The sequence below is a fragment of the Sinohyriopsis cumingii genome, chromosome 14 (assembly GCF_028554795.1).
Source record: "Sinohyriopsis cumingii isolate HCF-2022 chromosome 14, ASM2855479v2, whole genome shotgun sequence".
Taxonomy (NCBI): Eukaryota; Metazoa; Mollusca; class Bivalvia; order Unionida; family Unionidae; genus Sinohyriopsis; species Sinohyriopsis cumingii.
Window position 1 is genome coordinate 12,575,613 of NC_142974.1, and position 15,947 is coordinate 12,591,559.

The 15,947-nt window shown below is 34.7% G+C and overlaps 1 protein-coding gene across 2 annotated transcripts in view; it reads left to right on the forward strand.

Moving 5' to 3' along the window:
• The window catches only part of LOC149783263 (sperm microtubule associated protein 2-like), a 45,613-nt gene that overhangs the window by 9,356 nt on the left and 20,310 nt on the right, over nt 1–15,947 (forward strand). For both annotated transcript variants that reach the window (XM_089931492.1, XM_089931493.1), the window contains exon 3: nt 9,518–9,582. In XM_089931492.1, the coding sequence (XP_089787618.1) occupies nt 9,518–9,582 (65 nt within the window). The remainder of the gene's footprint in view (nt 1–9,517; nt 9,583–15,947) is intronic.

Sequence of the window (15,947 nt, forward strand, 5' to 3'; positions counted from 1 at the left end):
TGGTATTCTTTTGATTTATATGATGAATTTATCACTAGAATATTTACTTTGTATGGAATATGAGCCAATTTTCTGTCTCACTGTCTGCCTTACTTGCACCCCACACCTACCCGTTACGGCTTCAGGGATGTCGAACATATTTGATAAAATGTCCTGCAAGTTGTTAGAGGCCATCAGTGGATGCTGAAGCCGTCGCGGCAAACAGACAAACAGTCAAGCTTTCAATTTATTCACCAGAAACATAATTATTCTTTTTATCCTATCTCAATACGTCGTCAGTGGATGCAGGTACGACAAATACTTTTGTCACTTGTAATATACTGAAGGCCATTGTCGCAGTTTTATAAAATTCATCCTTTACTAAATCATACACATCTGACCAGGACTTCACCATTTGTTTGCAGGATGTTATCTTTGCTATTTAGTAACATTGAAACATCAGCTAAGCCGTGGCTGAAAAATGCACCGAATAATATGGAGTTTTCGCTAAACAACATTTAATTATTTTAAATTAGCCATACTTGCAACCTGATGTAAAATTAAACCTCGAAAATAAGAGAGAAAGATGGAACAAATTGCGAAAGAAAATGATTAAACCATTAAAGTAGGTGATAAACAAGTGGATCATCACAAAATATTGTTGTGATTTTATTATGAGCCACAATTTACCGAATGCTCTCATTATATATATATATATATATATATATATATATATATATATATATATATATATATATATATATATATATATATATATATATATATATATATATATGTATGTATGTATGTATGTATATATGTATGTGTGTGTGTGCGTGTGTGTTACATGGCTTAGTCTTTAATCACGACAATTAGCACACGCTATTATTAATTTCAGGAATAAATTTATTCAGATTTTAGGGAAAATTCAACCTCCAAGATTATTTCTAATTCTTGTCTAACCATAAATATCTATCGACTATTAGGCAAATATCCGTGTGCCTTCCCATAACTGAGAAATGTACTGGGATATAATGAAACAAAAGAATCGATCGAAGTGAAAAATATTGCTTTCTCTTTCACAACCATGATAGTAAAATTTTCTTTGAGCATGTATACTAGCTTGCGTGTAAACCTAATTGAATAATACTTCTGGAATAAACAATCCATGCTAAATTTGTTATTGAAGCGTTTACCATAAGAGATAGATTATTATTTCAAGAGTCATATTTTTACAAAGGTTTGGAATATTTTTTCATCCTCTCCTTTCCAGCTCTCGACGATTACCGTTTTAAGCTTCTGTTAAAGATGACATTTAATATTTAACGAGCACGCCATATTTCAATATGTATTCTATAAGCATGTAAATACATATGATAATAAACTAGTGAATTAAATACAAATCAATCGTCCAACTTCCGCTGATAATTCCGGGACAACGATTGTCGGTACATAGTCCGCATCAGCAATAAACCTTACACTTTTCCCAATAGAGATCTGACATTATGAATTACATGTATCCAGTTTTCAAACGTATGCTGTTAATTAATTGGTAGGCTACACTCGTGGCTGTTAACACTGGGACCCATGTCAGACAACCTCGTGTCATATAAATAGTATGAAAACACATTTATAATCAATACAAGACGTTTGAAATTATTTTTGTTATCGTCCGAAATATATAATCTACATATAGACGATCGATTCTTCAGTTGGTATCACATTATGACTATTTTACACAGGTTTGTTCGTCTTTTGCGTGAAGAAAAGGACTCAGAAGCTTATAAATTGTCCTTTGTGGTGGTGATATATACAATAATTTTACACGTCGGTGCTAAAAATGAACATAAGCAAAACATTTTTTAAAAGAAACATTTTTAAAGGAAATAATATGTCAGTTGTAGTCAACCGTACTTAGTAGAAATAGACACATCCTTCAAACAATTTTGTCAAACATAAAACAAGTGTTATTGGTGCTATCATTGACCATTATGCATATAGAACGCAGTTTCCCAAGTGACCTTTCATGCTCGCGCGCTTAATGGTTTGTTAACAAAAAGTCTTTGGGCTGTTTCCTCTGAGGTCGCATTTTGGAGGTAATCCAAAATCCTTATTGCCCCGTCGGTGCTCCAGCCCCTCCGACTCCTTGGACCAGCCAGAAGTTTTCCTAGGATAAGTTTTCTTCATTGTTAGAGAGCTGAAACTATACTCATTTAACGCTTAAAATGCAGGAGCTTCCGAGGTCTTTTCTCCCTGTACCCTCATTGACAGTTTGGACTCCTAGCAACCACCATCCCCTCCCCAAACGATATTTCTGAATTCGTCACTGTATCACCTGGTCCACTGCATGAATGTGCGACAAATTTTGCGGTGCACGCCAGACGTCAACATATCATGCAGGCTTCCCGATTGACTGGCGGTTTATAGGATGATATCGCCTATTCATTAAAACCCTCAAAATCTGCAGACACCATTGTCACACACATCTGTGTATATTTTATACACTTACCGGTATTTTTCGCATCAGTTGAGCTACCCTCGGCTGAAAGGTTCTTTCCGCGATATGTACATACTATTTCTGGATCTATATCATGTGGTTAGTTAGAATTTCGCTCAAGATATTGCTGTTACCAAAATACCTGTAAGTGTCTAAACTATACGAAGGTATGTTCCGAGAACGATTTTCATCCAGAACAATTGCACATTTTAACGAACAGGTGACACCAGACTCTCATATCGTCCATCAGTATCAAAACATATTGAGGGTGAGCGTGATTAATTGGACTAGGTCTAACTATCGGATATAGGGCATTCTCTAGATAAATAAGGTAATAACGCAATTTTGGATGGTTATATTCTCGTGAATTTTAAATATCTTTGAACGCTGGCCGAGGACTTTGAAGAGTTGACACAATTGGAAGGGTTATCTCCTGACGCACATTCGTTCGGTAGATTAACAGATACAAGTGGCAGATAGTAAAATATCGTTTGGGAAGGTTGTTGGTGGTGGTTGTTAAGGGTCTAAACTATCAGTGGGGGCATACGTTATAATTGTGAACGTGGTCCGATATTCGCATTTTCAAATGGGCTCATCAGAGAATGTAGCCTGATATGTTGAGCATGAACGTTTTTCTCGCGTGTATATTAAATAGGTACAGCAGGGTACATGGTCGCAAACCACGGGAGATAATGAAGTAAGCCCTTTTATCGCCCGTGGTTGCCAGTGCGGAGAATTTCCCCGTTTTTCACGAATTCGCATAAAACAATATTGTTCGTTGGAACCACCGTGTTTGAAAGAGTAATTTTGATTGGTTCATTCGAACAACATGAAATGTCATGTTGGATCACAATGGCGAGAGGATTTTATTCACGTTCATAGTGACTGATTATGCAGGTTTTTGAATCAATCGCAACATTGAGGTCAGATCTACCGATCATACCGATGTGCCATTCGGACCACCTCTGCTATTTCCGAAACAAGGATTAACAGAGAAGTTGCAAATGCATGGAACTACTTTTAATTCGTGACTTATCGATCAATCATACAGTAACACCAGTCGTAACAATAGTCACGATGGTCCGAATAGGTTATGCTTTATTTTGGCAGAGACATTTCCGGCGAGTAAAATCTATGAGTTTTTGTAAATTACTATGTAGACATATATTTGAGGCATACTTTTGTCTCACAGAAACATCCGATGTGGTCTGAATGGTTTATGCATTTTTTCCCTCTATGTGAAACGATGAAATCTCCGCACAGTAAGCCACTGATGATAAAGAATCGTCATGGATTGTTTCCCGTGGCTTGCGACGATGCGGACTATTTTAAATCTGCAAATAAATCAAACGGGTACAGCGGGAAGGTGGTATTTTGTTTTCATTTAAGTGGGTACATAAGGAAAGGTCGTTTAATATTTTGTTCTCGCATGTAATGAAATGTGTACAGCAGGGAATATGGTCTTGTAATTTGCTCTAAATTTAAATGGATACAAAAGAGAAAGTGGTCTGATATTTTGCAGTTTTACCCAAGGGTTTCATTTACGTTCAGGATATTTTTTATTGCAAAGAAAGCTTGGTATGTCCCATTTTCAGTTGGTATGCAACCTGTCATGGTATGTGGTAAAGGTCATTGTGACTATTTTTACGACTAGGTTACATGTTAAATTGATTAGGTGCTATCGAATGTATTGATCTTGTCCCGGTTGGCGCCACCGTGTTTACACAATGCAGATTCAACTATTAATTCATTACACACTGAAGACATACATCCACGGGTTGGATTGGTTTAACAGCTAAACAATAATACATTGCCCTGTATATCAAACTGACCAGAGAAGAATCAGTATTTTCCACTGAAATAAAAAATATAGTTACTACAGCTTACCCGTCTGTTACAGATTTAACCACATTCCAAACCTTCAGAATGTACTTTACTTTTTGATTCTCGGTTTTATAAGTTTGCTTTGAGTGGAGCAAGAGACAGAATTGAAAGAAAAGTCATTGTTAAAGATTATGATGTGAATTTCCATCAAATATATTCGTGGATTCCACTGAGATAAAAAGGATCCGAAGAGTTATTGCTCTTAGCCACACACAAACACACACACGCACATGCACACGCACACTGTGGTTACTCTTTGCCCCAACATAGAAAAGTGTTTATTGTTTGGAATAGATTTCCATTAAGAAGTATACCATGCCATGAATAAGTTATGAAGAGACGTCTTTGCAGCATATATAACAATGTATTTTAAATTTACTGTTTAAAATGAAGAAGAATTCCCTTAGACACAAATATAGATGAATCCTAAAATTGTTGTTGAAAATTCTAGTGCAATGTACAAAAGCAATGGATTGAAAAAGGAGTTATAGCTATTAAAATCTTTATAAATGAAGATGTTTCATCTGTCCATATTCATCGTTTTAGCAATACAATTTGGTTCCATACAAATGTCTTTTGAATTTAATGGCTTTTAATGCCATATAAATCTGCAGAAGCAGATTCTGCGTCATTATCAGTTATAATGTACAAATTACATCTCTGTTGCTATAATAATGTACAAATTGCCACGTATAGACCCATCTCTGTTGCTATAATAATGTACAAATTGCCATGTATAGACCCATTACTGTTACAATAATAATGTACAAATTGCCATATATAGAATCATCTATGTTGCTACAATATTGTACAAATTGCCATGTATAGGCCCATCATTGTTACTATAATAAAGTACAAACTGTCATGTTTAGACACAACTATGTTGCTATAATAATGTACAAATTGCCATGTATAGACCCATCTCTGTTGCTATAATAATGTACAAATTGCCATGTATAGACCCATCTATGTTGCTACAAAAATGTACAAATTGCCATGTATAGATCCATCTCTGATGTTATAATAATGTACGAATTGCAATGTGTAGACCCATCTATGTTGCTATAAAAATGTACGAATTGCCATGTGTTTACCCATCTGTGTTGCAATAATAATGTACGAATTGCCATGTGTTTACCCATCTGTGTTGCTATAATAATGTACGAATTGCCATGTGTTTACCCATCTGTGTTGCAATAATAATGTACAAATTGACATGTATAGACCCGTCTCTGTTGCTATAAAAATGTACAAATTACCATGTGTGGACCCATCTCTGTTGCTATAATAATGTACAAATTGCCATGTATAGGCCCATCATTGTTACTATAATAATGTACAAATTGCCATGTATAGACCCGTCTCTGTTGCTATAAAAATGTACGAATTGCCATGTGTTTACCCATCTGTGTTGCAATAATCATGTACGAATTGCCATGTGTTTACCCATCTGTGTTGCAATAATCATGTACGAATTGCCATGTGTTTACCCATCTGTGTTGCTATAATAATGTACGAATTGCCATGTGTTTACCCATCTGTGTTGCTATAATAATGTACGAATTGCCACGTGTTTACCCATCTGTGTTGCTATAATAATTTACAGTTGCTACGTATCTTTGTATTTTGGTGACGTGTTCATGGTCAAGATGGTATAGTGTTTTGTGCTTACGGGCAAGTCCATGAAGTACCTGTGGACCCGGATTCGAATCTCTGTAGAGTACGATTTAAAAAGTTATTGATGTATAAACAATATCAATTTCAACATTTTTTAAACTGGACACTTCACGGTTATTTGCTCGTCATTTGGCCAAATGAGTGGGATCTATTATCTCATTACCAATTTTATATATTACATCATTACCAATTTTACAAGCAAATTGTTAGGCTTGGCTGCTAAATGCCCAGGCGGTCATACCACACAGCTATCTAGATGATTTAGATCTTTGCATATCCTTGGGCTGTTTAATTACACAATATATTTGGAAAGTATTTGTTCGTATACCTGTCGATTGGAATGAAACTTGTCTTCAGACGGCTTGCAAATGATACACTTGTTATTGAAAAGCATGCTGACACGAACGTAGATATGTATATTGATGTTTCTTTCTTTGTTGTAGCACGTGCTTATTCCTCACTTATTGATTAGTCTCCATTTACAAAAAATGTGTCTGATTTCCAGACTAATACGTCATTCACAAGGAGCACACGTGGCTTGGGTTAAGAATTAAAATCTTCCTGAAAATTCAAGGAATGACACATACATAAATAAGGAGAGTAAGATGTGTATCTATAATTTAAAACATTTATCTTTTACAACATTAGAAAAATTCATACCGTATGTACATGCTTACAATACGGGTCCAACTACTTAGACACTGATCATTCGTCGCATAATACAGTTTATAATGAGTATTCAGTAAAACAGAGACCTTGATCTGTCGACGCATAATACAGTTTGTAATGAGTATTCAGTAAAACAGAGACCTTGATTTGTCGACGCATTATGCGACGAATGACCAAGATCGGTTTTGTTTGTAGTTGGACTCAACTTGAACGCGAGTATATACGGTATACATTTAAAAATAATGCTAAATCTTGGTTTAATTTTATAATAGGTTTTTTATTTTCTACGCTGACGTGCAAGGAGTTTCTGTACAGCTTGCTTAATAGGCAAAGTTAATATTAGTTTGGTTTAAAGTTCATACACTAATATGCTACGAGGTCCTGTCTTGAATTTCTGATCTAATTTGGCATTGCAGTTTTGTGTGGGAAAGTTTCGGAGACTTAGATATTGGAGTTAAACTGACAAGCATACGGACAGTGGTAGCGCAAGGGAGGACAACTTGGCATCGTCAAAAGCTGTTTTTCTTTTTTCTTTTTTGTGTCATCTTTTTTATTAATCGGAAATTGTCACATTATTTCACCTTAGGATAATGGGGACAGTTCTACAAGATACATTTATAAAGCGGGAGGAGGGAGCGTGACATTTGACACACACAAAACTGTTTTCTGTAGCAAAGTAGGGGCTCAACCAATAATCATTGCCCCAGGACGCCTTGTTTGGGGTACCACAAAAGAATATTTGCAGTTGAGACAGGTAAGACAATGGGTCTCTTGGAACACTTTTCTGGAAAACAGTTCCAAGCATGACTGTCATCTCAGGTTACTATATGATTAGCGGTGGTTATACATGGGTGACCTCTAAAAATGTTTTGGCCTACAACAGTAAAACGTCATAGCTGACAATTGCATGTCCCCCCCCTCCCCATTACTTATGCGTGCGCCCCTGATGGCATAAAATATTTAGTGCAAAACGCCACTTTTTGCACTGTCTGTTTGATTTCCGGGTCATCTCCGTTTCGAGTTGCAATGTCAATCATTTTGTTCTTGAATATTTACAATAAGCAAAGACTAGTTAATAACAGTAGTACCTATATATATATATATATATATATATATATATATATATATATATATATATATATATATATATATATATATATATATATTACGAAAGATTTGCATCGTAAATTCTAAGTCACTCTGTTTCCAAACATCGAGAGAGAGAGAGAGAGAGAGAGAGAGAGAGAGAGAGAGAGAGAGAGAGAGAGAGAGAGAAGAAGGGAAGTTCAATCCTCTGGAAAGAGGTGTCACTTGATGATGTTGTAAATACAGCTACATGTTAGGAAAGCTTGGCATGCGAGAGTACACGGGTCGAGCTGCGAAGAAAAAGCCTGTTTGAGCTTCTGGCCAGCAAAACTTTATTGAAATACTCAACATATAAACTTACATTTCAATATCAAACTACAACTTGCTCAATTTTCGGATATAAGAAATACATATAAAACTACGATATTCTTTCACTTACCAACATCATACTTGTATAATATCTGCCGTTTAGAATGTAATAGAGATAATTAAATATCAAATAAATTCACGATAGCAAAAGAATCTAAAATTCAATATTTCAGGCTAATACCGTAATTGAAATATATTTTACTGAATTAATTCTAAAATGTCCACATATTAAACTCTATTATTTAAAGAGTATTTTATTTCTAAATTAACTATTACTGAGTATGAAGTTGGTAGCGAACGTTGCTTTTACCATAATCAATAATATAATTATAAGTAAATATAAGTTCTTCAAACAGTTAAACTTTCTAATACATTATGTTAAATAATAGTAAAGAAATATTAAAATGATCTAATGTTTAAACATACTGATGTTAGGTTAACATCTTGACACTAAAAATTCTTATAACTCTAAAAAGTCTTATACTATGAAAAACTGTACATAGATCATAATCTTACCTGCAAAGACAAAGCCTTTTTGAGCTTCTGGCCAACAAAACTGATGTCAGCCCGTGGCTGGGGCTTATATACCCGTTTCTTAAGACAACGCCAAATATGGCGCGCTCCTAGCTCTTGCGTTGGCCAGAATCTCAAAGTGAGGCTTCGTAGTCTCTTACAGATTATTGTCTAGGTCTATGTACATTATTACGTAGGTACTCCTGCAAGATCAGCACATTTGCCCTCTATAGGAATCTTTGGAATCTGTCTAGTTCACTATTTACGTAACCTAATGAATGTACTCTTTTTGTGCTGAGAATGAGATACAAGCAATGTGTGTATAAGACGGTTCGTACTTGATCATAATAGCGTAATCATTGTTGAATAGTAGTATATAATTGCAACACGAATAAATGGATTCAATCTCAATATATTTTAGTAGAAAATTGCTTCCAATATGATTTATCAGTTTACTTCTAATACAATTTAATCAAAACTTACTCTTAATACAATTTAGAGGAATTTTTCAATCTTGTTACTTGTACTAAAAAATTCTGTCCTAATATATATGACTCTTTTGAGAATTTCTTTAAAGCTAACATGAAAACAAGAACGGTCATTTCTAAAGAACAGTCCAGTTTTCACTTTTTGCTGACATGAATACTGGAAAGAAATAGCAGCGACACCTTGGGGGCAGTTTATATTGTTTTGTAATACAAAATTGTTTATCTGAACTCCCTTATATCCAAACATTTGTCACTATCGGCAGCGTCTGGGGGAAAAATAAATCCTTTCTAATGACACCTATTGTATAAATGGAAGATAATTTATTAATTAGAATTATTTTTCATAAAATTTCAGGAGATCTGTGTACTGGGTTGACTACGTCCCACCTCGACCTGGAGAATCTGGTACAACAGAAATCAGTAAGTACCAAATATTTAACTGTAATTATGCAAACTCTAGTACATTTATATGTTAACCTGATCCTCACTCCAATTATATTAAAAATCAAATATTACAAGCGATAGCCATTTCCACAAGTAACAATCTCTGCGGATTTATTTTTTTACAATCAAGAACCTTTGAGAAGCTCCACACGTTTACACTGAGCTTATTTCTTCTTTAAAAAATTTATGCTTCTGCTTGAGATTCTGAGCTGAGCACTATTTACGTGAAGAATCTATTACGAGTGATCATTTGGGATGAAAGGTCAAAGCCGAACTTAATGGTCGCTTGGCACAAATAACTAAATTATATTTTAATCGTTTGCTTCATAATATTTAAAATATGCCACTCCACCCTAACCCTCATGAGATTGCGGTTTTAATTTGAGCTCAAACACAGAAAGTAGTGCTATTTTGATGTTCCGTTTTTTAATGGCATTTTCCAGAGTACGAAGTGGTACTTACTTCTTGGCGATTCCTAACTCGTGCAAACATTTCTTAAATACCAGATACGGCATGTATTGGTTTAGCTTCTGTGGTCAATCAGGCGAATAGTCCTACAGTGAGGACGCGTCCTCTTTAAACACGACCTTACTTTGTGGAACGAGTTGAATAATTTTTAAGAAATTATTTTAATGTCCAAAATTTCAAAATTGAGAATTGGTTACAGATTTTTTTATATTAACGGACGAAAAATATTTATTTGTGGCGGATCAGATAATTTCGTTTAGGGTGGTTGTAAAAAAAAAAATAGGCGAGGAATTTGTGGGAGGGAACCTTTTAGCGGCGTAGACCGAGGGCGGGGGGGGGGTAAAGTCCACAAAAGCTCGTTCATCGTAAGTGTCTCCAAGGCAGAGTTTAACCAACTCACTGCAAAGAAAACGTGTGTTATTCATCACAAAACTTACATTTACATTAAAACTTTAGGTGGCAACAGATATAAAAACTGTTATCTAGTGCAAAGTAGGGGCGCCAATGAAAAACGTTTTCCCTTGCACCGCCACAGGATCAGAAAAAACGAAAAACAACAATGAATTTGACCATATGATGGATTACTTCAGATTGAATTACTACTTTGTTTAGTGCATATTAATACATTTTCAATAAGTAAATATGAAATAGTAAACAATGCTTGAAATTTGAAATTAATAATAAATGGCTGGTTGTACATGGTTAGGAAAACTGAACAGAATGAATTTTATAATTATGAAACCAATTACAAGTTTGGCCTGTTTAAACTTTGATTTGTGTTCTTTGGTTCGAGTGTGTCATTGTTGTCGCTAATTTGTTCCCTTGAGTACTTCATCGCAGCACCACAGTCCATGCAGCCGCCAATTTGGCTGGTTGCTGCCGAGTTGGTTAGAATTCATGAAACTCATAAATCCCAAAAACCAAGATTGAATAAAGTTTGATTGCTACAAAGGGTTTAGTGGAATATTTTCCTAAATTTAATACAATTTTTATTGAAGTCTATGATGTCGGTTTCCTTTAAGTATCTTTGAATTTTGAGATCCATCGCGTACAAAGTGCAATATTATTGAGAATTAGAGAATCCATAATACTGATAGATAACAAATCAAATTTTACAGGTAAAAATATAATATCACCATATTACAAAGGAAAACATTCAACCTACGCTTATACTTTCAAGCTTATTCAAGAGGAATAAAAATATAGATACATTCATTCTTGGTAAGACTTAATAGATTTACTATAACCACCGCTTGACATGTACGTATGGAAAGTAAAGTACATTTAATGATTGTAGTTAAGGTTCCACTTTATGTATAATTGATTTTCAGATTGGTTCCACAATAGGTATTTAATCCCTGGATAGCGATAATTGCCTATGGTATTAATCAATAAACCACCTCGAAGTCTTCCTTCATAAATATGTTGGATCGTTTCTTTCAGTCAATAGGACTATTGATGCCATAGAAACATGCTTTGCATTGATCTTGGCAAGCCGTGAAGTGCTTTTTTAATATTTCTTTTATATAGATGAAAATAATTACACCATTTACAACCTGTGCAAATGTTAACAATTGCATGTACATCTTATCAAATTATCTTGAAGTTTTTCATTTAAAAGTTGTGGTCTTGTATACAACTGTTAAACATATACAGTAATATATTCTGTTCCTGCCACATCTAAAAACAAACTACAGTTGTTCTTGTTTCGAATGTTACACAATACTTTAATTCTGATACGGGTAAAATACCTCTGATAAAAAAGTATGGCAGTAAACTTTACATGCATATTACTAAAATTAAGTAAGTTTGATAACCAATTAATTAACCAAAACTCATTAGAGGATGCTTGTGGTAAATATGGTAATGGTATGCGTAATTAATCAAGAAATTCGATGATTGAGACTCTCTCTCTCTCTCCTGATCAGATATGTATTATAAATAATTCGAGTTTCTTAAATTATTCTATAAGCCTTAATGCATACAAGATTTGTCGACAGAAGTAAACATTATATTAACTCTTCTTTTTAACATGCACTAGTATAAGGCGGTCCCTTTCATAACGCGAGTATGGTTTGGTCCTTTAATTTCATTATTTATTAGTAACGAATTTAGCAATATTATATAGTCATTTCATAGTAATTTATATATCAATATTATGTATAAAATACCTAGACATAAGGCGACCTCAGCTAAAAGGTGGTTTACTTAGATTGCTTGCATGACGGGGGTTATAGTGATAGTTTAAGATATTATCCTGTGCTTTTACTACATAGCTCTATCTGTTGTGCATTACGTTTGTTTTAGTACACAGTTGTATCTGTTATGCATTATGCTTATTATATGGATGCTGTTATTACCCACTTACGTTTATTTTAGTACACAGGATGTCCGTTTAAATAAATTTCTTCCCCAACGATATCTTCTACATACATACATACATACATACATACATACATACATACATACATACACAGACACACACACATACATGCATACATACATACATACATAAACACATATATACATAGATACATGCTACATACATACATACATACACGCACGCACGCACGCACACACACACACATACATACATACATAGACCGACAGAAAGACAAACAGACAAACACATAGATAAAATTCATCTGTGCATGCCGTTTTGTTTGTAATTTTACATACCCATTTTTGTACACCATCAATGCATATATTTAATATGCATACATTAATTGCTATGTACAGAACACGTATTAGTTAAAAGTCTGTAAATTTCTTAAACTCAAACACGAGCTGAAATTTATTGTTTAAATATTTTTAAAAAATTAACATTGTATGACAAATTACGCATACTATGATGTTTACATATATTTATGCATATTAGAAAACAATAACAATATATCTTAATAGCTTTTTCCATGTGAATATTTTTTTAATTCATAATCTTAAAAAAACTACAATAAATTAGTTGTGAATATGACACATTTATTCATATATGGGTCTTTTAAAGACTAGACGACACAATACCTTCGTACTTACATACATATATACACAAATAACTATACAAAATCGCCTGTGATTGACTCGAGGGCAGTTTATTAATCTACACTGTTTAATCTGGGTCATTTATGAATTGCATCTACAGATGCCATAGTCAGTATTCATTACAAAAATGTCTAACACACAGATAACATTTCCACCCTATCCATGGTATCTCTATAGCTACCGTGTGATATACCTGTGATTTAATAACGTAATATAAACCCAGGAGACTAACCACGCCGGGTAAGCATATTGTTTCGAGCAGAGATCTTAGTTTCAGTGCTCCGCTATTCTATCAAGGGTTGGGACGTGAGAAGGTAATGTTGCTAGGTAAGTTGTATTTGTTAAATGGCAATAACAAGTAATTGTAACTCTAATTTGTCATTTAAATCTGTTGGCAAGAGTATCTTTTTACCAAACTAGCACATTCCAGGATCTGATGGATTGCTATGTATATATACACACATATCATGTTGAGATTAGGAACCGACCGTATACATTTCGGGGTTGAGTGGGTGGATGGTTTTGTTCATTCCGATCGTTGTTTTTTTTATATTAAAAATAATAAATGATATTAATATTTCCATAATGCTCGATAATAATTTATCCTACAAACTGTCGTTCTTTATAATATGAGTTTGAATATATTTCCCTGAAACAAACATAACTATGTAGTTTTTGAAAGTAACACATGTATGAACAGTTTCCGGAAACTAATACATGTATGTACAGTAGTAGTTAAGTGGGATACTATACGTACAATGGGAATTAGCATTACGGAGACCCCTGGGACAATATACGTACAATGGAAATTTAACATGGAGAAAAACGCTGGGCCACTTTAGGGACAATGGGAATTTAACATAGAGTTTGGGTCTGTCTAGGGACAAGGGAAATTAACATGGGGAATAGAGTTTGGGCTTTTGGGATTTTTTTTTTTTTTTTTTTTTTAAAAAGTTTTTTTTAAATTTAAATTTAAATTTAAATTTAAAAAAAGGGGTATGCAATGGAAAGGCTATCTCTTTTCGAGAAATATGGCTGGCCCTGAAAAGGGCCTTTGGGTTTTCTTCTGCTTCTAGTTTCTTCTTTTTCTCCACCAAGTTCTTATTTTATCTCCAACACTCTCTTCTTTTCTTTCTTTTTTTTCTCCTGCTCTTCTTTCTTCTTCTCTTCCTCCTCTTCTTTCTTCCTCTTCTCATTTTCTTCTTCTTTTTCAATCTTTTCGTTCCATTTGCTTATCCTTATTCTTTCCTCTTCATCCTCCTTCTCCTCCTTTATCTCTTTCATGACACCACTAATCTTGTCCTTTACCTTTTTTAAGTTATTAATTTCCATCTTTACACGATGGGGACTATAGGAATAATGGTCTTCAACCAGTCTTATCAACATCTGCTCCATCATTCCTAAGTTGTCTAAAACGTCTTGTAATGTTTGTATTTTGTCCATTTGGTTAGAAGCCATCTTCTTTTTTTATTCTTTGCAGAATGGTTTGAACGACGAATACTGTGGGTTCTTATACTTAAAGCGCGTACGTGAAGGAAAACATCCCCTACTTTTTCATTTCATATAATAAAACCCAAACTATACTCTCCACATACGCTAAGAAACAATAAACAAATCCATAATCTACTATCCACACAATCGTACGTGAGCGGGTACAAACACAAACACACAAACACAAACACACAAACACATACGCTAAGAAACAATAAACAAAATCCATAATCTACTATCCTCACAATCGTACGTGAGCGCTTACAAAACCCAAACTATACTCTTCACATACGCTAAGAAACAATAAACAAATCCATAATCTACTATCCACACAATCGTACGTGAGCGGGTACAAACACAAACACACAAACACAAACACACAAACACATACGCTAAGAAACAATAAACAAATCCATAATCTACTATCCACACAATCGTACGTGAGCGGTTACAAAACCCAAACTATACTCTCCGCATACGCTAAGAAACAATAAACAAAATCCATAATCTACTATCCACACAATCGTACGTGAGCGGTTACAAAACCCAAACTATACTCTCCACATACGCTAAGAAACAATAAAGAAACCCATAATCTACTATTCACACAAACATACCTTAGCTCTTACAAGCACCAACACACAAACACATACCCTCACACTATCTTAGAAAAGAGTTAGTGTTTATATTCACACTACTCTACCTACACATTGGCAAATTGATGGTTATTTCTTTTCTAGAGTATTGGGTAGCCCTGAAAAGGGCTGTTTTTTTGGAACTTCATGGACACCTGGTTAATGGTGACACCTTCCAGGCCTGGCGCCACATGCACATCTTATCCCCCAGTTACTTTTTACTTTTTTGGGGGAGAGAGCAGAGGCAGGATATGTCGCTTCAGAATCCCAATTTTCGCTCTCTGGGATTCTGAAATTTATTCTTCTTCTCTTCTTTTCCTTCTCCTCCTCCTCTTCTTTGTTTCTTCTCTCCTCCTCTTTGTATCTTTTTTCCTCTTCTTCTTCAGCTTTATATCTTCTCTCCTCCTCTTCTTTTTTTCTTCTTTCCTCCTCCTCTCTTATCCTTCCCTCCTCCACAATGGCTTCCGTGGCCAGTTCATTCAACAGGCGCCTGGCATATTCCAGATGCACATGAAGTTCCAACAGTTTAGACAGTCTCGTGTTCATTTTTGGTGTTGATCAATCAACAAGGGTAGCTAGACTGCCCAGCGAGTTTCAATTTATAGTGAAAGCGCGGACGTGAAGGAAAACATCCCCCTAAAAAACATAAAATTGATGTTACCTACATCATGACCAAAAACAACAACGCGCGGACCTAAAAGAAACACT